We start from the raw sequence: 25,500 nt of genomic DNA on the forward strand, positions 1-25,500 counted from the left end.
AGGCTCAAGGAAGGTGGGGCGCCTGGGTGGCTCAGTCGGTTGGGCATCCGACTTCAGCTCAGGTCACAATCTCACAGTTCGTGAGTTCAAGCCCCGCGTCGGGCTCTGTACTGACAGCTCAGAGCCTGGAGCCTGCTTCACATTCTGTGTCTCCTTCTCTCTCTGCCCCTTCCCTGCTCATGCTGTGTCTCTCTCTGTCTCAAAAATAAATAAACATTAAAAAAAATTTAAGGCTCAAGGAAGGCACCTGATGGTTTCTGGGGGCAGGGGCGTCCCAGGATGAAAAGGGTCAAAATGACATAATTATAGCACAGGATGGGCCAAACAGATCAAGAAGGTGAAAAAGACGAGAGGGGAAGAAAACACTCCTGAAAATGCTTTTGGGGGCTCATAAGCAGGGAAGCTGGGAGCCAACCACCAGCCTTCTCTGCCTGCACAAGAGGGAGAGCCAGCTTGGCCAATACCATGGAAAGGACGTTATCTCCTTTTCTAATTAAATTCCTTAAAGAGTGCGCTGATTTATTAATTTATAATAAAATCCCTGGTCTAATTAAAAATGGTACTTTCTCCCACCTGATGTAACTTCACCATATTTCTGATTCCCATGTAATTGAATCTGAAAACAATGATGCTGAGTGATAGCTTGGGATATTGCTACTTATTGTGAAAATAAATAATAAGGAAGGAGAATGCTGCTTGGCTTGTTTCAGGGAAGTTTAAATCACCTCTTTCTCACTTCGACTGAATTTTAACAACATTTAAAGATAATATGATATTTCCCATAATGAAACTGTATAATGTTGGCTAATTTATGGGAGAGGTTTACCTCTCTGAGGCTTTAGCATCCTGTTAATTTGGCCCACAGTTTGCAAGGTCTCTGAACTCCCCACCCCTATTTCATATCCTCAACCTTAAATTCCAGGATTTGTTTTTTCTTTCAACCCATTGTACATAATACTGCTCATATTTATTTAGCACTCTGCAAATTGGAAGACTTGTGACATCTATTGTCATGTCTGAACTGCTCTGGGAGAAGGAGGCAAGGTGGGCATCATGTGGCAGACAGAAGGGAGGCTCAGAAAAGTCAACACTGGTCATCCAGGATCACAAAGTCTATTTACACAGCTTGACCTAGAACCCAGGTGTCCTAACTCCTGATTGTGGGCATGTTTAACATTTCCAGCCAAATGACCAAAGTTTTTGGTTTCTAGGTTCCAAGAGATTCACAGGGCAGCTAGTTGTGTTATTCACTGAATGATGCTTGACAATTTTTCTTGGCAAAACTCCTGTTTGCTGCTTAGGAAGGAACCGTGTGTGTGTGTGTGTGTGTGTGTGTGTGGGTGTGTGTGTGTGTGTTTCCCCATGAACTCACCTGCTTGGTTGTACCGTATGTGTATGTTTCTAGGTTTCTGGCTGGTTGAGGAGGAGCAAATTGGCATGGGAGAATGTTAGAAATGATCCCTTTCTCTATCCTTGAAGTTTAAGAACAAAGCACTCTAAATAATTAGAATATACCCATCTTCTTTCCCTTCATACCTCAAAGGTTTGCATACCGTATTCCTGGTTTGCATACTATAATTACTTCTAGAAATAGTTACTTCTGAACACTAAGCCCCTTCTTTTTCCTACTTACCCCATTTCTTCAAGAGCCTTTCTTCTATTGACCTCAGCAGTTTTATTCCTGATATTTATGTTAATCTTCTAAGTCTTACACATTCAGAGCGAAGAGTTCTGGCAAGAGGCCCTTTCCAAATGTCACTATGTGCTTTTTAGCCAAAAATGAAACTCTAAGGTTCCCAAGGAAACCCAAACACCTGTTGACTATGTTTTTTCTTCACTTTTCATCTAATTGCAATTTACCTAATTCACTAGAGCAGTGTGAGGATTAACTGTCCTCTGGTTTCTTTCAAGTCTATAAAGGATTTCCGCCTCCTCAGGGCATATGTTCTCTAAGAGAGACAGAAATGAAATACTAATAAGAGATTTCATGTACAGCAGTCTCAAATAGTCTGTGCTCTGTGTTACCATTTCAGGCAGTTGGTGTCTCCCTACCACCCTCTGACAAAGGCTCTGGTCATGCGGTCAACAGCCCAGTGTGAAAGGCCCAGACAGACACATGAACTTCTTTTCAAAGCCCGTTGGAGGAAGTGCATTTTAACTACCCATTTAGGTGCTGAACCAGGCCTGGGGTGCCTGCTGGGAAGGCAGAGGGATTTGGCTGCTATCATATTTTGGCATAAATATTTGACAGCTTGTCCCTCCCAATGAACATTTCTGATGCCTTAAAGGGTAATCTTCCCTTGGCTTCTTCCCGGTATTGTTGACATTTTGTGCAGGATAATACTTGGTTATTGGGGGCTGCCCTTGTGCATTATGGGATGTTTAGCAGCCTCCGCAGGCTCCACACACCAGGTAAGAGTCCCCTACCTCTGAATGTGAAAATTCCAAATGTCTCCAGAGATTGTCAAATGTCTCCTGGGGGCACGACCATCCTGTCTGAAAGCCAAATCCTGTGTGAACACTCACGGTATTACTTGGATTATGGGCAACCTCTACAAAAAAGCCATCCTTCAATAGGCTCATGGGGCTGTCTTGGAGGTCCAGCAAGCGACACCCCCTTCTGCTTCCCCTGCATGAGGCTGAGAGGACGCACAGTTTCCCAAATGATGTGTCATCCAATTCACTGCTTAGATATTTTGTTTCAGATCCTTTGCCCAGTTTTCTTTCTACCCTGGCAGCCAAAGATGGCTAATTTGCACAGCATTAAGTATTATTTGCTCCCCCCACATATTCCACAACAACAAGAGATTTTTTACTTCGAAATTCTACTTTGCAAGCTCCTGTTTAAATGTTTCGGGCTACCACACATTTGAAGTTGAGAAGGTAGCACTGGGGGTGCTGTGGTAATGATTGGGGGGAGAACGTCCGTCAAAGAGTGACAAACTCCAGGAGGGGGGCGTCTCTTCCCTCCAAAATGTCTCATTAGGGTCCCAGACTTGGCCTCCCTCTCCTCTATATCCCACAGTCCAATTTAATTGAGCGACGGCCTCGCCACGGCACACTGCTCTTTCGACAGGAGGGTAAACTCATTCTGTCCATCATGACATTTGCTTTCTTAAGGGCTTCACAATATGCAGCTTAAATAATTAAATTCAGGTCACATCTCAGCCTCCCTTTTCAAGCTTGTCTGAAGGCACATTGGGTTTTTATTTTTTTCTTCTGATGGTTACATTTTGACCATGTGATTTTTAGAAGCCAGTGGGGTTTTTGCTTCTTTGGTTTTATTGTTGTACATGACACTTCTTCCCACTGAAACCCCCAAATCTCAGCATAGTACAAACCCCCTCCAAAAGCTGAACAAGGGCTGTGGGTTTTCTGATGGTGGACAAAAGGTGACAGAGAGAAACTTGAGACCCTGGTTACTGTAAGGGTCTCAGAACAGCCTGCTTGTCATGGTCAGTACTTTTCATTTGTCACCCAGGAAAGTTTATTGCTAAGAGATGAATCCCTTGTGTTTTATTGCCTGTGTCCATTTACCTTGAATTGGGATGAGCTTGTCAAAAATAAAGCAAATCTTTAAAATGACCTAATAAGAGTGAAGTTCCAGGAAGGACTAAGGACAGCTCTTACCTGGAGTGTCCATTTTAAACAATAGATTTCTCTGGGGGAACCTGGGAGTGATTATAATGAGTTTGGATTTTGTTTAACCTAATGCTAATTTTGCACATTACAGAGATTTGTCATCTTTAAGTCATATGCCAGATGAATGCTTTAAAATAGATGCAACTTTGTGTGAATTTTCTATAATATAGCAAAATCTGATTGCTCTATTAATAGCCAAAGTCCTCGGCCTTGGGAAGGCAGGGTGGCAGAGTTTTTAAAATTCATCTTCTCTGCATAATTAGTTGTGAATCTCTAAGTATTCAAGCTGAGGAATTAACCAGGACCTGGAGCTGTTATCCTTCAGGGTCCCTTTTAATATTGTTCCACAGTCATCATTTCCCTGTGTTTTTCTAATTACTGCAAAACCAATTGTTTTTAACTCAACTGCCCTAACTCTTTGCAATTTGTTGAATGTAATCACCTTCAAAGGAAGAAAGTACACTTCGTGTTCAGAAAATTGGAGCTTGATTAGATCAGCATCATCAGGTGGCTATGGGACCCTGGTTCTGAAGCTTCACTTATTTGACATGATCATTACATTTTGAGGGCATGGGGCTCAAGGAAGGAGGGAGTGTTCTTGAAAGTGAGCTCAAAAGTGTGATCCATAGATCCTCGTGGGATTTAATTTGGAGAAGCAGATTTATGAAAACTCAAAAGAAATAGGAATTTAGCTTTCTTACTCTGAGAAGCCAACAGTATGGCCTTGGGCAGTAGAACACAACTGTTTAGGGTCCTTGATGATCTCCTCACTTAGATGGTGCTTCAGGTTTAGAAGCATCCAGGGAGCAGCGCTGTCACTAACCTGGCCTCAACCCCCAGTGTCCAGCATTGGTATGGACACCAAGCAAGGGCCAAATAAACCAAAATGAACTAGTTTAGAGGCCAATCATCTTCTTTGTTTTTATTCTTTTGCCAGTCTCATTTACCTATCCAGTTATCCAGTTCAACATGGAAATTTTCAAAGAACAAATATGGCAAGAACAAAGGTTTTCAATCTTGATTTGTCTCTTTCAGATCTCAAGGGTATGATGCATTTTCATCAGTAAGACTGACTGTCTGTGACAACAATTCCCAAAGTGGGGAAGAGATTATGAAAATCAAGCCAGGGTTCATGGAGCCATATGAAAGAAACAAAAAAGCAACAGATTCTGAAATGCCTCCTCAGCACCCATGAAGAATCATCATTGAAGAATAAGCTAAAATTCTACATCCTTAAAAAAAAATGGAAAATGGATTCATTGCTTTCTCCAGCACAGCCACCAGGGAAAGAGAAATGTCCTAGTAGGTAGCAACTCTGGGTCTTTATTTCTCGGAACAAGGAAAAGTCCAAATGGAGCTTGATTAGAGGAGCTAACCAAAGGCCTTAAAAAGTTTTGAGAGTTAGTTATAATTTTATTCAATATTTATGATGCTGTTTAACATTTATTAAACTAGGCCTTGTGTTAAGTGCAGAACATAAATGAGGGGCAATCTTGGCATTAGTGAGAGAGTTTACTGTGCAAAGAAATAAGTACAATCTCAAGTGACGAGTGGCAGAAATAAAATCAGGGTATTACAGGAGAAGAGACAAGGAAGAGTAATTGAGGTATGGCTGATGGAGGAGCATCTGGGAGGACTTCCTAGTCTGAACTGAATCTTAAAGACTAAGTTAGTAGGAGTTACGTGAAGGTTAGAGAAGAAAGGTATTGATATGAAAGATATTCCAGGAAGTGAGATCACAAGAGCAAAGGTATGGAAGACCCTAACAGCATCATGTATTCAGGACAGAGGGAGCATTCTGATGACACATAAAATTTAAGACAGAAAATGGAAAAAGATGAAGTAGGAAAGGCAAGGCCAAGGTGGGCCTTGCAAACCTTATGGAGGAGGAGATTGGATTTTTGTTCGTGGGTAATAGAGAGTCCTAGAAAAGCTTCCAGCAAAAGGAACAACATGATAGGATGATGCATTTGTGTGTGTGTGTGGGGGGTTGGGACTGGCAAGAGGGCTGTGTGGACCAAGGAAGGCCCTACAGGGGCACGGGTAGAGGAGCTAGAAAGAGGGAATATTCGAGAAGTATGTGGTAGGGAAGCCAGCAGGCTCTCAGGACTGCCAGAATGTGGAAGGTGAGAGAAGGGTCCAGGAAAACTAACTTCACAGAGTATATTCCTAAAAGAAGGGCAAGACCACCAGTTAAGACAGAGAGCCTGGGAAGTAGACATTTCTAGAGAGAAAAAGACCAGCTTCAGTTTGTACTTCTACCATTGAGGTACCTGGGGGGATTGGTAGTGGTGGTGCGCAGCCTGGTAGATGAGCTAGAAGCTTGAGAGACAAGCATCAGCTAGAGACTGTTATTTGATTTTTTACTAACCAGGTCCAGCAGGTTTGGCAGGGGTGAGACTCCCCTACCTCCCTTCAGAGATCGGGGCTCCATTGCTGCAGCTCGCTGGGTCTTGCCTCATCTGACATTCTGCCCCTGGCTTGCTCTCTCTCCCCATCCCCTTCCACCTTTGCCCCATGCTCATGCCTTCTCCAAGCCCCTGTATGCAGGAAAGAGGCAGGAATGTTTGTTATGCCCAGCTTGGCAAATGAGAGTGGGCATCTCTGTGGAAACAAAGCCAGAAAATTACTTCTGTTGGAAACCTCACCCGCTGGGCCACCTACCCAGCTCCTAAATCCTGCTCCTGCTGCTCTGCTCTAACAACCTGGACTTTTCAAATATATTTCAAAGTTAAGCTAAAGAAACCAACCTTGAAAGAAAAGACATGTATTTACTTTAGTGTTTTATGAGCCCGTAGGCAGGGTTTTGGAAAGTAGGTTTCTTTGGCCACATTCAGTATGATTTAAAGAAGCAAGTGGGGAGGAGAAACCAAGGGAATGTGGGGTCACAGGACACTCCGTTTGAAAGGAAAGGCTTCCCAGGCATGCTGTCATTGGCAGGGCAAGTGGCTAATGATCGAGCAGTTGCTTGGGGGAGGGGTTGGTGGGTAGCGTATGGGGTGCGAGGCAGAGGTCCCTGACTCTGCGTTTCCCACAAACCATGGAGGGAGAGACTGCCAATGTCAAGAGCCTTCCTCTACCTGTGGGAAATTGCAAGAAGCCAGGGAGAGAGGGCGTATTTGAGAAAGGACCATATCTTGGAGAACATCCAATAAAGCTTCCTGGTCTACTGGCAATTCCATTCTGCAGGGTGGGGACCTCTATTACAAAATCATGTTACTTAAACAGGGAAGGGTGGGTCACTTTCATAGGTGCATGTGATGAAAACCAGGCAAAATGGTGACTGGAAGGGAAGACAATCTTAACCACATATCCAGGACATGCATTCCTTGTAGTGTTTTTCTCTGAATCGTTTCTATTTCCTTTTCAGATCAATTTTGCCAGCATTTAAGAAGTTAACACTGCTGCGTCCACCATACCTGCCCCTTCCTGGGGTTTCTTGGAAGCCAGCATGCACCCACAGCCACGCCAGCTGTCTGCATACGTTCTTTCTTCCTGGCAACACTGTCATCAGCCAGGATGAGCGGCCACCTGCTCTGTGAGGGTGTGTAGATGACACAGCTCTGGCAACAAGTTCACTATTAAAGGCAGAGGGCAGGTGCCAGGCTAGAGGAAAGCATCTTCTTGCTGGTGGTGCTGCTTCCAGAGTTACTCTACCTAGACCTTAGCTTCTTATCCAAAGAAGCACCATTCACTCAGAGGCTGCAGCAATACTATGAAAGGAGCCACTCCTCTCAGATGGGATTTGTTCTGGGTAGAGAGATTAGGATGAGCAAAGTGAGTACATTGAGAAAACAACTCAGTCTGAGACTCCCTTCCTTTTGCAAAAAGATCAAAAAGAAAAGTTAAAGGAACAAGTTCACTGTTTACCAGGATCCCTGGCCATCCCCTAACGTTCATTCCTGATTGCTTTGCATGACTCATTTAAACAGAGCAATGTTAAAATTTGCACCCTAAAGTAAGTTCTTTCATACTCCAGTAGCTGTTCATTGACACAGTTTGGTTTAATCTCTTTCTCTCTCTCTTTTAAGTTTATTTATTTATTTTGAGAGAAAGCACAAATGAGCACACATGAAGTGGGGGGAGGGGAGGGAGGGGAGGGAGGGGCAGAGAGAGAATCCCAAACAGGCTCCTCACTGTCAGCGAGGAACCCCATGCAGGACTTGATCCCACAAACCATGAGATCGTGGCCTAAGCCAAAATCAAGAGTCGGATGCCTAACCGACTGGGCCACCCACACACCCCTGGCTTAATCTGGTTTCCTTTTCCAAGATGTTTTCAAATTGCCTTTGGACCATCTTCCTCTTCCTCCACTTACTTCCCTCCAAACCCCACCCACCCCTACTCCCCACTGGAAGCCCACTGCCAGAGGGAGAGACAGGACCACTGAATGCAAAGCTTGTATCAAGCTACATATGGAATCATGGAACTCCCCCTCAACCTCTGACATCTTTCTACACCGGGCTCCTAAGACACCACACTTCCCTGGGTCTCCTGCTCACTCCCTACTTGCTTCTGCTCAGTTTCCTTTGGGGGCTGTTTCTTTTCTCCCTGACCTGTCAACTTGGGAGGACCAAGTCCTCTCTCTATCAATACTCCTTCCCCTCCTGGCCTCACTTGGATCTGCTATGTGCTGATGCTCAAATTTACATCTCTAGACCAGACCTCATCTGCTGAGCTGCAGATGCCTACAGTACGCTGCCTACCCAACACCTCCACCTGCTTCACAGGCAGCTCACACTGAGCATGTCCAAGATGCTTCCTCAAGCTCCAACCTCAGCCTTCTCCATTTCAGTCAGTCAGTCCCTGCCAGGACCCAAACATCAGATCCACCCTTGACTCTGCTTTTTCCTTTACCCCCACCCTTTAATCTATCAATAAATTATGTTGTCTTTTTAACTAGGTCTGGAATCAGACCATTCTCACTCCCTGTGTTGTATTAGATGCATGTGGTTATTAATATTTAAGTTGAACTTAATTAAAATAAAAAATAATAAAATAGAGGAAAAAATGGAATGGGCCAAGTAAGAACTCATAAGAAAACAAGAGCAAAAATTAAATTTAAAAATTTAAAAATTAAATTTAAATTTCCTTACTTATACTAGCCACATTTCAAGTGCTTATGGACCACATGTGGCTCGTGGCTCTGGTACTGGACAGTGCAGATGGAGAACATTTCCATCCCTGCAGAGAGCATTACTGGCCAGTGCTGCTCATTCCTTTCACTGAGACCACCCTGTTCCAGTCACTAACATCTCTTGCCTGGATGACTATAATAGTCTCTGAGCTGATCTTGCTTCTTCAGTCTTCACGACATGGCAGCCAGAGTGATCCTTTGGAAATATCTCAGGTTATGCCTCTCCTCTGCCCAAGGTTATCTAAAGATCCCATGCATGTCTATCAGAGAAGAAGCAAAGTCCTCAGAATGGCAAGCAAGCCCTTATGAGCTCTGGTACCTTTTACTTGTCTGACCTCATCTCCCCCACCTTCCAAACTGCTCTGACCACAACCATGCTGGCCTCCTACCACTCCAGCCTCCAGGTGCCCACACTGGCTGATCCCTTTGCTGAGCATGCTTTTCCCCCATATGTCCTCCTGGTTCACTCCCTCTACTCCTTCCAATCTCAAACACCACCTTCTCAGTGAGGCTTATTTAGACACCTTTTAAAAATGTTAACCTCCCCCCAGGCAGTCCTGCCCTCCCGTACCCTACCCTGCTTCACCTTGTCTTTTCCACAGCACTTATCTCCTTTCAGCAAATGATATGCATTTACTAGTTAATCATATCTATTGTTTACTCTCTGGCAGGGAATTTTGTCTAGATACTCACTGCCGGAGAGCTGGCCCAGAGGAAGCTTTCAATAAATATTTGTTCAATAAATAAATGGAATTTTGGAGTTGGAAGGGGCCATGGAAATCATTCTTTAATGGAGCAGCTGAAGGTCAAGTTAGCTGGAGGTGAAGTGAGTCTCTGTGGACCCACAATAAGTTCAAGGGAAAAGCTTGGACTAGGAGCTGGCCTGGCCCTAGGTGTCTTCTGGACAGTCCCATAACAATGACCTTCCCTTCCCCTTTCTCTGCCACAACCAGAGGGGCACTGACAAACCACAGGGAGCAGCAAGGACAACAAATGGGGGGACAACAACCTAACTACTATGCCAGGGGTATTTGTCACTTCCTTCCTGGTAAGACTTTGTATGACTTAACCATTGGTCTTGCTTCTCAGATGACTAGTAGGAAGCAAGGAACAAATTGGAGGCTCAGGCTAATGGCCAGTGCTGGTCACTCCTTTCATTGAGACCACCCTGTCCCAGTCACTAACATCTCTTGCCTGGATGACTATAATAGCCTCTAAGCTGATCTTGCTTCTTCAGTCTTCACGACATGGCAGCCAGAGTGATCCTTTGGAAATATCTCAGGTTATGCCTCTCCTCTGCCCAAGGTCATCTGAAGATCCCATGCATGGCTATCAGAGAAGAAGCAAAGTCCTCAGAATGGCATAGCCAGAATAGGCCCATATGTTATATTGCCAAGACTCTTGGAAACTGGAAACACATGCTTGATAGGTTTTCCCTAAAGCAATATATCAGTCTTGTTTTAAAAAAGAAAGTCATGCTTTCATCATATAATTGATAAATTAGTATTAGAAAAAAGTTGATTAGTATGAACAAAATGATTCTCCATTGCATCACTGAAATACTTTGGACAATCCAGAGTAGATTACAAGGAAAGTAGATCCCAGATCCCAGTTTGTGTTATGGGTCCATCTGTCCTCCTGTAGCTATAAGGAAGGGCCATCTGAATATACACATTTTTAAATGCCTCGGGATGATGGTTTTTCTGCTGCCAATTCTGATTCAAGAAGAAAATACAGTGAGCAAGTCTGAACTTCACAAACAGATCTGTTCATAACAGCATGGCTCACAGGTGCAGAGCTACACAGCACGATATTAGTAAAAGGCCTGGAAGACTCCATCCATGGCTCACTGGATGATTTAACTTGCCAGAGGATGTAATTAAGAACAAAGTTATCTTTCTAGTCATTCCTTCATTACAGAGATAACTCAATTGGAGACTTTTTGGGAGTTGCCAGATTTGGAAATAAAATCCTTATAGACTGCACTGAAATGTCATGAAGATTATACCAGAAAACAAATTGATACACATAGACAATCTTCTGTACATAGCAGAAAATTAGATCTCAGGAGAAAACGCGGGGCTAAGATGTAAAGTCAAGGGTGGGGGCATGGAGGCAGAGTACTGTGAAAGGCAAAATCAGCGGCTTCCCAGAGAGAGAGGAGCCCCGAATGCCCAGGTGCTCCCAGAAATTACCTTGGGTGGCGCTCTTCATTGCTTTCACTAACTTGCCCCTTCCAGCTCCAAAACCATTATTTCCATAGTGCAGGTCACTGTCACTATCATTGCCACCACTGGCAGAGTACGCACACATTCTGGGTACCTTGTCCTGAATAAGTAATACGAGACTGTTAAGATTATTCACGCAAGTCAAAACGGGGCAGAACATCCTGTGAGAATGGCAAACAGTTCACAGTTGGCTGTCATTGTGCGCACAGAATTCCATTCTGCTGCCCCACCCCCAAGACCAACTCTGCTTTTCCTTTCTATCTGCCTCACGCCGAGCTGGCACAGTTTACTCAATTATTGGAGCTGCAGAAACAGGGCTGTGGTAATGAAGCCATTGACCACTCGGAAGCCATTGTCCCAAGCAGAGGAAAGTCCTTGCATTTACCCGCTCTGCATTTTGTACCCTTCTTTATGGGGTCTTATTTTTCTCAAGTGCCTATTATGAGCTGCTCTTTTAAGCCTAATGGCTTATTTGTTTAACTGATCTCAGCATTGGCTTTCGAGTATCAGAGGGTATGAAAAAAATCAACCTTAAGCACAAAAGAATGCATGCTTGCCTAATTTATAATTTTCTTCTATCCCTTGAAAGGACAGGAGCCTTTAGAAGTGTGTGATTGCTAACCCGATATAATCCTTGAATCGATTGAAAGTTCATGGGTTGAGGGACTCAGTCTCCCCTCTTGCTCACATGCACACACAGCCTGAGTCTTGAGACATCACTGGTGTGGTGATGCGGCCTTGCCAGGAATTGCTGAGGTGGTTGATAGTGTACAAACCATTTCCCCTTTGTGCATAGAATCAGAATACTAGATCCAAGATTGCAACCCGGTGTAAGGAATTATAAAAGAATGTCTTTTAGGTTTGAAGGCTTTCCCATTAGAGCCCATTATACCTCACCCATCCTAGACAGTTCAGGTACAGATGTATGGGATAGGTCTCTAAAGTCTGTTAGGGAGGATGTCATTCAGTTGGAAATTATAAAAACTCATTTTAGGATGTAAGCTCCCTCAGCTAGGGTTACAAGTTCAAGCAACAATTCATTTCCTTTATACCTTCATTCATGTATTCATTCATTCACCCATTTAACAAATGTTTATTGAGTGTCTATTCTGTGCCAAGAGGTGTGCTAGTCTCTGGGGTTACAGAGCTCAATACAAGAGATACCAGTAGCCCAGCAAGGATGATGTCCTCATGGATAAATGTCCTGGCTGTTCTACGGGAGCCCCACATCTAGAGTTCCAGCAGGACCTCAGTAACATTTTCTGGGTATGATAAGATGCACATTTTCATCTCTCCATTCAATAAACACTAGTGGAACCAGGCACTGTGCTGGTGCTAGAAATGTAAGCTAACTCTTGCTTCTAAATTTCCTTCCCTGGTAGTCAGCAAAGCAGGGTTCTAAGTTCCAAGCCACAGCAATCACTCTCTCAAATCAGAGCAGGATTTCCAGTGGGCAGAGCTGGGGCAGGATGAGGGAGAGAACCCCAGAGAGGGGTATGTATTTGGTGGGCATATATGTTGGGGGAAGAGTGTTCTTCCCTCACATACAGGGGGACAGCAGTCCCTGGGCTGGCACTCAGTTGTTATTACATTTACTTTCTTGAACTTGCCTAAACCTCTTTGCCACTGTCACCACCTGTTGTTTTTGAATGATTTCCCTTCCAACTCTGGGTGTCTTTAGGGTTTTCTCAACTTTCCAGTTCCCAAAGCAAGCACAGAGTCCTTGGGACAGCCCATGGACCAGCAGCATCAGCATCACCTGGGAATCTGTCAGAAATGCTTGGACCTCAACCCAACAGTACCAAATCAGACATGGTATGCATGGATCTATAGCTGTCCAGGTGATTCTGATGCCCACTCAAATTTGGGAATCATTGATTTGGAGGAGTCTTAACATTTTTATGTTTAAATTAAGGCATGATAGGGGCGCTGGGTGGCTCAGTCAGTTAAATGTCCGACTTCGGCCCAGGTCAGGATCTCACAGTTCCTGAGTTCAGGCCCCGCGTCAGGCTCTGTGCTGACAGCTTGGAGCCTGGAGCCTACTTCAGATTCTGTGTCTCCCTCTCTCTCTCTCTGCACCTCCCCAGCTCATGCTCGCACTCTGTCTCTGTCAAAAATAAATAAACTTAAAACAAATTTTAAATTAAGGCATGATAAAGTACACTGGCTTACTCTTTTCCCTCTTAGGCTCCTGCCTTAGAGAGGCTACCCTTCTGAGTGTTAGACATGGAATTCTGAGGGCTGAATTCTAGTCCTGACTCCTTTCCTGTGGACCCTGAGCATGGTCCAGCTTCTCTCTGGAGTTGTGTTCTCTGCTATAAATTGAGACTCTGGGCCCAGAGGATCTCTCTCTCTCTCCTTTTCCATAACACCATACTGAGGTGCTAAAGGCTGAAAGAAGGTTCGGCCCCAGTGACTGTGGGGGACCCCAGATGTGAGCTAATTTGGGTATCTTCTCAACATAAGTTGGTAGAAACTCTAGTAGAAATAGCAATGGGTGCTCCTAATGCCAAGTTTGGGAGAGGCAAAGGCAGCAGGAGTGGGAAGATTCAAGGAAGGGTGGGGGAAACTCTGATAATTGATCCATATGTTCCTCTTCCCCCACCTTGTCACTACCAGGTGCCACCAAAGACACTGAAGGGGCCCAGCCCCAGGAAGTTGAGAAACAGTGAACAGTTTGAATATGGCCCAGGTAACTAGCTGGAAAAGGTAAATAGGAGGAAGCCTAGGAGAGAATATCAGGTAACCCCAAGGGATGATAGAATGTCCTTGAGCCATGAGCAACTTCCCAGGTCCAATCACACATCAGGAGGCATATGTGTGCCATCTCAGGGTGGATGAAGATCCCATAGCAAAACGATGGGACTGAAGACACAGAGATCTCACTGACACTCTGACACTGGCAAGTCACTGGCCTACCCCAGACCTCAGTTTATTCCTCCCTAAAAGAAGTATAATTATACCTCCTTTATCTGTCTCATAGGAGCAAGGTAAAGGTTAAAAAGTAAGAAGAAAATAATGAAAAAGTATCACTGAATCATTCTCAGTGGTGTTCTTATCTTGGGAATGTTCTATGCCACCTAGTCTGGACAGATCATCTATGCCTCAAGAATCTAGGTGCAGATCTGTGGAGGCGTTTCACTTCCTCCCAACAATCCATGCTATCACTTAATAATTCAGGCAAAAAGGTGAGCTGTGGACCTTAGTTTTTATTCACCGAGCCAATGGCAAATTTGATTCAAAAGTTGAATCTATTGTAAAAGTGTTTAAGGAGATCATTGTTCACCGTCGGGGCAATAAGTGGAGGTACCCTTCTGTCAGCCTCTCCCTTACCTGGGTCTCAGCCGTGGGGGCTGCACAGCCCCAGTCTGGAAGCTGCTCAGTTGCCATTGTGTTTTCAGCATATTCAAATGACGAGCAGGTCTGAGGCCTTGGCTCTGCTTCATTCTGCTTTTGGGAATTGATTTTTCCTAAATGAGAAAATGTACATCAAACCACAATCAGATTTCTTGAACTCTTTACAAGTTCAGGGAGGGAAGTGAGGGAGACATGCAGGAAAAAAAAAAAGTCCAAATACACTCAAAGCTGGGTAGCCCAACATTCTGTCCCCTGTAAATCTGTGCTAATTAAACATCTGCATTGCATGTTGTGTGTATCTGTAGAGGATGTCCACCTTGGAGAGCTGAAGGCAAACTTTCCCACAAAACGATGATAGACTTTTCACATTAGGAAGAGGTTAGGGGGAAAATCATTTGGGAAACAATGATTAGTCCTCAAATAGTGTTATCCATCAAATAACAAACAGGTTTCCTTTTTGGATCACTTCTCAGAGCCTTCATTGTGCTACTGGAAGTTGTCATGATGTCCAAAAACAGGATTTAAATTAGAAGCCCTTCCCAAAGATACTTGGGCAGGGAACCCTTATTTTCCTAGAATACCCATTATGGTCATTCCCAATGCACTCATAATGTACAACGGGAAACTTTGCTCTTAAAGATCTGGCAGGGCAGTGCTTCTCAAGCTTTTATGTGCATACGCACCAGCCGAGTTTTTGTTAAATTGCAGATTCTGAATCAGGAGGTCTAGAGTGCGGGTCTGAAAGTCTCCATTTCTGAAAAGCTCCCAGGCAATCCTGATCCCAACTAGCCGATGGATCACACTTTGAGTAGCAAGGGTGTAATTAGCAGGGAATGATTAAAGAAAGTGCCTCCATTACCCTTAATAGTAGATTAACCTGCAGAGTGTACTCCTTCCTTGTGCCAGAAAGGAGAATTGCTATTATTATCCTCCAGCCTCAGTGATTACCGACAGGACATGCTGTGATAGCCTCTCAACAGCATTCTGCTTGTGAGCAGAAGCAAAGTAATTGTATTTTCATCAGCACTGAGAGGTTTGTACAGTTACCTCTATTTTTGATAGGGGAATAAGTGAAAAACCAATTCAAATACAGGCATTAGGGGAGCCTAGGTGGCTCAGTCTGTTGAGCATCTGACTTCAGCTCAGGTCATGAACTCACGGTTCATGAGTTTTCAAGCCCCATGTCAGGCTCTGTGCTGACAGCTCGGAGCCTGGAGCCTGCTTCGGATTCTATGTCTCCCTCTCTCTCTGCTCCTCACCTGTTCACATTCTGTCTCTCTCTCAAAAATAAATAAAGATTAAAAAAATTAAAAAAAAAAAACAAAGAGGGGCGCCTGAGTGGCTCAGTCGGTTAAGCGGCCGACTTCGGCTCAGGTCACGATCTTGCGGTGTGTGAGTTCAAGCCCCGTGTCGGGCTCTGTGCTGACAGTCAGAGCCTGGAGCCTGTTTCAGATTCTGTGTCTCCCTCTCTCTGACCCTCCCCCGTTCATGCTCTGTCTCTCTCTGTCTCACAAATAAATAAACGTTAAAAAAACAAAACAAAACAAAAAACAAAGAAAACAAATACAGGAATTAAACAGGAAGTGACTCCTCCTCTAGGCAGGAATAACCTCACTCTCCTTTTGTTCCAGCTGTTTTTCCACTCCCTGGCTTTTTAATTGAGTAACCAATGGCCATAGAGAAAAGAGAAGCCTTGGAAAGGCAGCCCTGCCTCTGGACCACAGTGATGGCATCATTTGATAGATAGGAAGCTTTGGGGTGGGAGACACAAAAATACCCTGCAGTTATGTTGACCTCACTCTCTACCATATACTACTTTTTTATAACTCTTCATGACAATTTAATTAAGACACAAACCTCCAAAATCCAGCACAGTGGATATTAGCAGTAAGATCAGAACAATCTCCTTCCAATCCCCTTCTTATGAAGCAATTCAAGGCTTGTGGTTTCTATTCAATTTGTTATAATGACAGTGTTTAATCATGAAGTCTACTTGGCAGCCCGCCGCTGAATTGAGGTCACACATGTGACTATTCAAGCATGGAGCATATAATCTATAACTAAGATCTTGCCCCTGAATCTCTGGAGGCTGTGTCATTAATTAACAATGCATTTATTTAAAAAATAATATGCATTACAGCCTTTTAAAATGTAGCCTTGGCTTGAAACGAGCAGAAGTTTGTGATGAAACATTCATGGCAGTTAGTATTATTGTATGAAGAACTCAGCCATGGGATTAGCTCAATCACATTTATTCAAAGATATTTAATTAAATGCCTTCTTTTCTAATTTCTCAAAAGCCTATAGTATAATTTCTACTTGTGGCTCCTTTCTAGTCATCAAATTATAAAAAATTATAAAAGAAAGTCTTTAGAGTTCTTGTTCATATGCTTATGCATGTCATAAATGCAACATAAGCCATGCAAGTTAAAAATTATTTAGTATCATCCTGCACTGCAATAAATATTTTTAATCTTGAGGGAACAATGAAAAAAAAAAAAAAACTTTGACCCTTAGCCTGCTCCTGTCTTTAATCATGGAAGCTTGTTTCAATTGACGGTGACGAAGGGCGGTACGTCTCAGTGCAGAGGCTCATTCCACTGCATTGCAGCTAATGCACAATCTACTGCTGAGATATCAAACAAAGTTTTTTATAGTTCAACATATAAATATATTTGAGCAGGATGGGAATATGTCAGAAGACATACATTTCTGGTTAGAGGGCAAACAACATTTCAGCTAAATTTATGTCTTGAGGCTAACCTGGTCTATATTCAGATTTAGGTTTTACAAGATAAAATCCTATGGGTATGTTGTGTTTTTTTTTCTCTTAATCAATTTATATATCCATATACCTGTGCTTAGGTGCTTGTTTCCTTTATATGTGTGTACACTCTTTAATGTAATGCTAAGAGTAGATGATGTTTAATAGTCGTCTTTTTACTTTTTGGTTGAGGACTTACAGGAATTTTCATGCATCCATGTTTCCATTGGGCAGAGGTCACTGACTGACCTCCTGGTGGAAACCTTCTCTGCTGCCTGTTTTCCACTTTTTTTGTTTTTTAGCAAGTGCATTATTTTGGTGTGGAAACAATCTAATTTGGAAGGTCATGGGTGTTTTACCTGAGGAGGCTGGTTTGGGGAGGCGACTTTCAAGAGGACGCATCCCCCTGGTGGTCATGATGGGGTCAGATGTGGAATGAACAATGGCATTATCTGCAGAGACATGGCTGTCTGCAGAGGAAGGCACTTCTCGTTCAAGGGTCTGAGCTCTGATAGAGGAAGCTGCACAAAGTGCTGGCTGGAGAGGCAGGATGGGTTCGGTGTCCTCTGGGGAGTCTGGGTGGCATATGTACCGCCCTGTGGAGCGATTTCCAGAGTCTGGGAGTGGGAAGGTTCCGATCCCACTGTCCAGTGTCCTCATCAGGCAGTTTGATTCTAGACAAAGTAACAACATAGTGAGGATTAAAGAATATTCACATAAAGGAATAAAAGTATCACAGGCATTTGTATCTAATCTGGAGGAAGGGAGATATCTAGAAGGAAGAAATACTATTAATGGGGTAGTAAATTTCCAGTGAGTGGCATCATAAGATTTAATTAAACATGGAGATACTCCCTTCACTTAATATGAGGTAAGGCAGCCAGCCATTCCTGGCAGTGAGAGTCACATATACATTTTCCTGGCTGGTTCTCCAGAATTATCATACAAAAAGAACAGTCATTAGAGACCAAAACATATTTTTGGTAAGCTTTATTTCAACTGGGAATCATATGACTTCAACCAATTAGGTGAAATTTATTAACCGAAATATGATGAGTAATGAGCACACATAACACATTGAAGTGATGTCCTGACAAAGGTAATTGTGCATCTCTTACATGAATTATCATCCACTTGTCAGTTAACGGAGTCTCTGGCCTCTCAAATTTAATTGTGAGGGCAAGTAATTCACACGCTACAGGGATCATCCCCAAACATACCTTACCCATGATAACATCACTGTATCAAGTGGGCTTCATTTGGCCCAAGTGCCATTTGAACTCAATTTGTTGAGAAGACCACAGAGCCACTTCATGTCTTTCAGTGACTTTATGCAGTGACAAAACCCATCAGTACCTTTGAATATCTTGTCACTCCCAGAGATCTCACTACTCCCTAAAACAAATCAAGTTGATTTTACCATATGGGGGTAACATATTCTGCTGTGTCTCATCTTTAAGAAATTTTATACACAGATAAAAATTCAGTATCTGAAAAATTTATTATGTATTTCACTTCTAAAATGGTGGTATGATTTACCAAAGCCAATGAGACAGCTTCCAAGATCTGTTTGTCACCCCAAAAGTCTCATGTTTATATAACAATCTTCGAATAAAGTATCCTTAGTAAAGTTTTTGTCAGCAGCTTATACATCTAAGACTAAGTAAGAGGCACAATTCAGCACCCTTTTAGGCATGGCAGAGAATATAACGGAATAGGGCATAATCTTTGCATCAAGAGGCTCAACAGTGAATATTTTACAGTGAACAATGGTTTGGAAAATGGTAAAGTCAATAACTTTTACACGACCCCAACACAGGATTCTTAACCTCTTGAGGTCTCAGGTTCCTCACAGGATTGCTGTGAGGATAAAAATGTTTGCCAGCAAATTTCTAGAATTGAGAATGACACCAAGCATACTGTGAAGTGGCTGGAGGAATTAAATAATGAACAGTGACATACACAAAATGCTTAGTATATATATTAGATATTAGCAGATAGTTTATCCATCAGTGCTTTTCTTACATAATTGCCTTTGATGCTGAGCAATTAGTATCAGAATTCCCAAATCTGTCCATTCCCTACCCTCTTCCTCAAAACCTCTTTGCTGTAAATGAGTGGAAGAATTCTGGGAATTTCCTAATAGTAAGGTAAAAAAAAACAAAAGGGTAGGGGTGTGGACAGACGTGGTTGTTGTAAGTTCTAGTAGGTTTGATGCTGGTTTTGGAAGCACTGGGAAGACAGTCCCTATCAAAGGAGAAGCTTCTGTTTTCAAAGGGATATTTAGTGGGAAGATGCAGATACGCTCTTGCATTTAGCCATCTCCTATGCCATCTGATCTCAGATACTGGTTAGGGATTGCAGGGGCCTTGATTCATATGACTATGTTCTGGGGTAGGCTTTTGTTTTGCAGGATCACAAGGGCTAAGTTTAGCTCCATTCATTTCAAGGCCTCCACCTGGGCAGCTTTACTCTCTATCAATTTTAAAGATTATTCTTTATCTTCTCCATTCATTTTCTCCTCAATTAAGGGGACCTGATTGTTACAGAAGGGCCTTTTTGAAAATGAACAGATGTTTGCATGGGGAGGCATTGCCAGAAGAGTTCAAAAAAAAGACCCTGCTATTCAGAATTTGAGGTCCTTTTTTCATTTTAGCCTAGAAACACAAAACCCCTCGGCTTTAGCATATCCACGCGTTGTACTTGGGGCAATTCTAAGAGGCTGAACTACTTCAGTATCATTCATACAGGAGCACGTGGGTCTTCATCAGAACTGGTCCAGTGTCTGGGAATGGGAAGCAGACTCAAGGCACACAGCAGTGGAGGTGTGTTAGTCTCCACGTGCCCCAGGCTACCTCCCGTAATAATTTACTCCCAGCACCTTCAGGACTGCACCTGAACTAAAGAGTGCTCATCAGGAGGAGGCAGGTGGAGCTCTTTTCCTTTTGTGGGCATGCATCATCAAATCCAGTTACTTATTGTGGCCAAAGGACTTTACTCCTTTCTTTGCATCAGTCTTCATCTTCCAAACTTATAAGGTAAGAACTATTATCACCATCTGCAAATGAGGAATCATAGCTCAAAAGGTCCAAGTAACTTGCCCAAGGCCTTGCACTATAAAAAAAAAGTTTGGATTTGAATCCAGTCAGATATATTTACAAAGACCATGCTCTTAACCATCAAGCTATCCTGATACTTGCCCAAAGTACGGATAAGTCCAGATGTGGGGTCCACTCATTTAATAGCCATTGAGGCAGCCTTGTGAATGCAAAGCTCACAGAATGCCCCTCTGCTCCTAAGCAGGAGTTCAGCTTCTCCTCTGGAATTGGAGCAGGTGCCTGAATTCTAGCTGGTTCTCCTGCTCCCCATCCTGAGGTCTGAGTCTACTGTTGACATTCTCTGTGTCTAGGTGGTTGTTGCCCCATCATGCAAGATGCCTGCACACCCTGATCTGCATGGTTCCTGAGAACCACTATTGCTCAGTAACTCTTCCCTCTGTCTTCTTCAGTTGCATCCATAGACTTCCATGCCAACATTTTTCTGGCCTTAATCTTTGCTCTCTGGACTAGGTGATAGGCATTGTCTTCAAGGGCAGTTTTTCTGGCTTTGTCTAAGAACTCTCTCCCCTACAAGTATTCGATGGGGAGCACTGAATCCAATCCTCTCAAATGGAGACTCAAAAAGCAAAATGAGATCCATGGCTGCCTCTTTAGTGAGCTTCTGGGGAAAAGCTACAGACACCAAAGCCTGTGTGTGCTGTCCTGGCCTATAACACAAGACAGAAAATAGGGTAAGGAGGGGTATTGGGTAGGAAAAATGATGAAGGCTGTTTAAGTATGGTACTCTTTGGAAAATACCAAAATTTTCTGGTTTCTGTCTCCTTAAATCATTTTTCTTTCCCTTCTTTCCTTTTACAATACTGTCATACTAGAATATATAAAACAGGACTTTTGGTATTCCTGAGTTCTCAGATTCTCTGAGAAGTGTGTGACACTAAACTCACAAACCACTAGCTATTAAAGTCATTTTTATTTCTAATAATTACAGATGCCAAATGTAGTGAATTTGAAGAACTCATTTGTAAGTACCTATGAAAAGAGGTGTAGACAGTCAGGGACTCAGACACCATATGCCAAGTTTCACCCTCAAGCAAATTTCTCCAGAATTGCATCAACCTTTGGAGGTGGAGTTTATATTGAAAAATGCTGACCCCTTCGTTATGTACTTTCTTTAAGGTGCTGTAAGTTTCTCACAGTTCATAAAAATACTGTAACCTGAGAAAGTATAAGATATTGTACTTCTGAAGCCAGTTTTTTTTTCTGAGAGAATTATAAGAACCACAACGTAATTAAATGGCTGTGATAGGAACAAAGTTCAAAGTGGCAAGCTGACCTTGCATCTCAAATGAGTTGACAGTCTTGATCTTGACAAGTCTAAGTTCACATTTGTGGCTGTGAGAACAGATGCCAACAGGGCCTTGCTAATGAGTTCAAGGGTTGGGTCTCTGGATGGACCCAGCAGGTTTCATTCTTCCAGGGTCACTAATCACTCCTGTGACCCTGGTCAGCCCTTCCATGTACTTCTCATTGTCCCATTTGCCTTTATCTCCCATTCTCTCAAGGTTAAGTTCTCTCACTTATGGGCACCAACCAGCCCTAGACATTTCATCAATGACTCACAGTGGTGCTTCCCAGTCCTTTTAAAGTCATGGCACATATAGAAATTTGTAGCTCACTGAGGAAAACACTGGCTACACCAAGGAAAACACTGGCTACTTGAGAGCTGAGGGCTCACCATCTCAGCACCCCTGAGTCCCATTTAGGGTGTCAGCAGCAGAATGGCAGGGAATCTTTTACAGGATGGATTCAGAATCTTCTGCTCACCCCTCGAACCTAACCACCTTGTAGATCTCTGGCAGGCAAGGAGATGGATATCTTTTTGGTCTCTTAGCAGCTGATACAGAAATTTCTATGCCCTCCTTCTTTGGGAAAAAAGCTCAGAGTCCTTGGGTTAGGAATACTGTCTGGCATCAAAGCTTCAGTACAGGGGAACTTTACTGTACATAAAAGGGAGAAAAGCAGCCCATGAGTGGGTGAGTAGCCAGAAAGGGTGAGGTTCTGCATTGGATGGTGGCAGAGAAGAAATTCTGGAGAAACCTTTCTATTGCAGATTTGCCAACTGTTAACTTAGGGTGCACAATGTAAAATCCCCACTCACTTCACCAAGGAGCATTAGCACTTAATGCTCCTTGTACCAGAAACCTCAGCAGGTGGTTTTAGTTTTCTCATCTGAAAATTAGATCATACAGCCTTCTTCATGGGGGAGCACTGAGGACTAGAAACATAGTACCTAATACACATAGCATGGTGCCTGGAGCAGGCACAGAGCTAACATTCAGAAAACAGCACAATTCTCAAAATCAATGTTATTAGACTGTAAACATCCTGGGGGCAGACTGGATCTTATTAATTTCTTATATAAGTCCATTCCTGATTCTATATTTTCTTTTTTCAACAGTATGGTAATTATATGCTGATAGAGCTGATAATAACAATAGGCTGATCAAGTATTCTCCATCATCAGTGCTCAGCACAGCACCTGACACATACATAGTTCTCACTGAGTGTAATGAAAAGAACGGGTGGAGAAAAAAAAAATAACAGCTCTAATCTTTAGAAAATTCTTCCTGAAATTAAATTTAATATGAAGCTTTGCTTTTGAAATCCCAATCGGCTGCCTTTTGTTCTGACTCTAGCAACCAAAGAAAATAGCTGACTTCCTTCTTCTGTATAGCTATTTTTCACATACAGCCAGACTTCATTAATTCAGATAGCCAGAGGGATAAGATCATTGAGAATTATTGGATATTTTAAAGACCAATTTCTTAAGACTTCCAAGCCGTTAGAACAAGAGTCCATGACCAAGACAAAGGACAGCACCTGGGATGATGTTTCCGTGTCCTCCTCAATCTCCTGCCCCTCCTCTTCCGCCCCCCAAAGCATCACTGGTCTGAAGGTTTCAGATCTAACAGGAGCCAGAGTGGCATCATCACCCTGGCCCTCATCCTCAGGAATTCTTGATGCCATGCTGAGTGCTGGAGGCCCACTTGACATCAGTGCCCTTAGTACTGTACGAACTAAGCTCTTACAGAGTCAAGTTCCTGGGAACATTTGTAGTGAGTAGATGAGATTATGCAGTAACATCTTATATGTATTTACACAAAACAATGAGTTTCTCTCTTTTAAAACAATTTGTTCTCTCATGTGGATTGTCTAGGCTTCTTCCAAACTTGTTTTGTACTATTTCTTTACACAGTAATGTTATCTTTAAAAATAGCTGCAAAGGGAAAAGTTTATTTCCAGCACTGTTTCAGTTAATATAAATTTCCAGGTTGGTGGAATCTGAATTAGCAATGATTTTGAGTGTTTGGAAAATGTTGCTGATTTTCCCTCAGCCTTCTCCTCTATGGATTAAAGTGTCTCGAACGTTTTCTCACACAATTCTCTTTTCTCACACATTTTTGTGATCCTGTGGCACAAATCTTAATTGCTTGAGTTTGTAAACCCAAATTCCTGGTATTATTAATGTATTTGTCCAAAGAGATTATTTCACAGAATAGGCTTGACAAAACCTGACTTGAGTTCTAAGTTACTCAGAATATTCAGAAGAATGAAGTGAAAAAGAATAGGTGAAGTGGAAAGGAACAGGCCTCAGAGCCGGAAAGAGAAGGCTTGAAGACCTGTGGGGCTACCTGCTAACTGTGTGACAACAGGGTTTGGAAACGATTCTGACTGCATACAACGACAGCACATTTGTAATGAGCCTGGCGCAGTACTCATGACAAAGCAGGTGCTCTGTAAGTTTCACAAGTGGTTGTGAGGGAAAGGTGGGGGCCCCTCACACACACTGTCATGGAGCCCAAGGTAAATCAAATTTCCATCTGCGTGGTTAGTATATTACTGCAGCACCTGGGTACATTTTACCAAACAACTACCTTGTGTTTGTTTCCTAAGAGATTACCTTTTGGCAACCATTTCCTTAGGCCGGGGGTGGGGGGGGGGTGGAGGGTGGGGGGTGGGGGGGGTGGGGAGGAGGGGCAGTTAGCTGATTGCAATCATTAATGAGCAATTGTGAAGATCGAGCAAAGTACTTGGAGTTGGCTGCAAGCTGCCTCATATATAGAAAAGGTGGAGTCTGTTCTCTCAAGAAGTCCATTTTGGAGTTGGCACCTGAAAGGCTTTTTAAAAGCCTAGATGAATGATGCTTACTGATGTCGCTTTACCTACAGACTTATTACATTCTCGGGGAACATTCAAAAATTAGTAAGCCATGATTTTCCGTTAGCAAGGGTACAGCTCATCTATCCTAAACAGTGTACTTGCTCCCATGCAGTGATCTACCCTCTCTCACGGAATCAAACAAACTACTTTAGTAACCGCTGATTTTTGTCCTCTTAAGCACTAATAAATCCTAGAAAAGTGGAAAATTTAAAATCCAAACTCTTTTTTACTTTGAGCATTTCAATCCTATCTACAAGTTTCAGCCCAGAAATGCAGTGAGGATCCAATACAATGCACCAGCCAGAAAGGGTGTCTATATGGGTGCTTAATATTCATGCCACATTATTAATTGGCATGCTTTCTTCTAATGCAAGTGGTCATGTAAAGAAATCTTTGTATGAGTTCTCTCCAGGTTCCTAAACATCTTTAAGCTACGTGCGGTGTTGGCACCAGAAATTTAAACCACAGATGGGAGAACAGATCTCTTTATTTGCACATCCTTCTCTTCATCTGTATGACTGAAACAAGTTAAAAAAAAATAATCCTGTTGCCAACGCCACAACAATTACATGGAGGTTATGCATTCTGAGTTGGCTCCATGGTTTTTTCAAAGTCGTCAGAGATGACTATATTGGCTATTTATTCACAACCATGGGGTAACTTTGGCTGTGGCATTAAGATGACCTTTTGGAAGAGTAAATTCAATTTGATGGCTTTGGAATGCATGAGAATACTCAGCCTCTGAATTCCAAGTGGATTTAAGCTTTCTGAAACTTGAAAAGTTTATAGAAGAATGGAAATTTGTTTTCCATTCCCCTACACTCTCTTTGATATAAAGGAAGACCTGGATGTTGGATGTTGGGGGTCTGGAATTCTATTACACAGGGAATGAATATGAGAAAGAATACAGGAAATTAACATGACAAAAAATTAGAGGGACAAACCAGACCATGGAATTTCTTTATAAAGATGAAGATAAGTTATTTAAACTAACATAGAAGAAATGCCACCTTAGGCTGGGGTTGGTTTCTGGTGAATAAACATTCTGCATCTGATAGTAGCATCACATAAAATACTGTAGTGAGATGTCAT

At 42.8% G+C, this 25,500-nt stretch overlaps 1 protein-coding gene across 1 annotated transcript in view; it reads right to left on the reverse strand.

The window, feature by feature from the left end:
• Positions 1-1,860: 1,860 nt before the first annotated feature.
• Positions 1,861-25,500, reverse strand: part of NCKAP5 (NCK associated protein 5) — a 676,395-nt gene continuing 652,755 nt past the window's right edge. Inside the window, exons 15-18 of the mRNA XM_042993887.1 lie at positions 17,488-17,802; positions 14,341-14,477; positions 10,975-11,107; positions 1,861-1,949 (exon numbers count right to left, since the gene is read on the reverse strand). Of these exons, the coding sequence (XP_042849821.1) occupies positions 1,861-1,949; positions 10,975-11,107; positions 14,341-14,477; positions 17,488-17,802 (674 nt within the window). The remainder of the gene's footprint in view (positions 1,950-10,974; positions 11,108-14,340; positions 14,478-17,487; positions 17,803-25,500) is intronic.

Source organism: Panthera tigris, chromosome C1, assembly GCF_018350195.1.
Source record: "Panthera tigris isolate Pti1 chromosome C1, P.tigris_Pti1_mat1.1, whole genome shotgun sequence".
Classification (NCBI taxonomy): domain Eukaryota; kingdom Metazoa; phylum Chordata; class Mammalia; order Carnivora; family Felidae; genus Panthera; species Panthera tigris.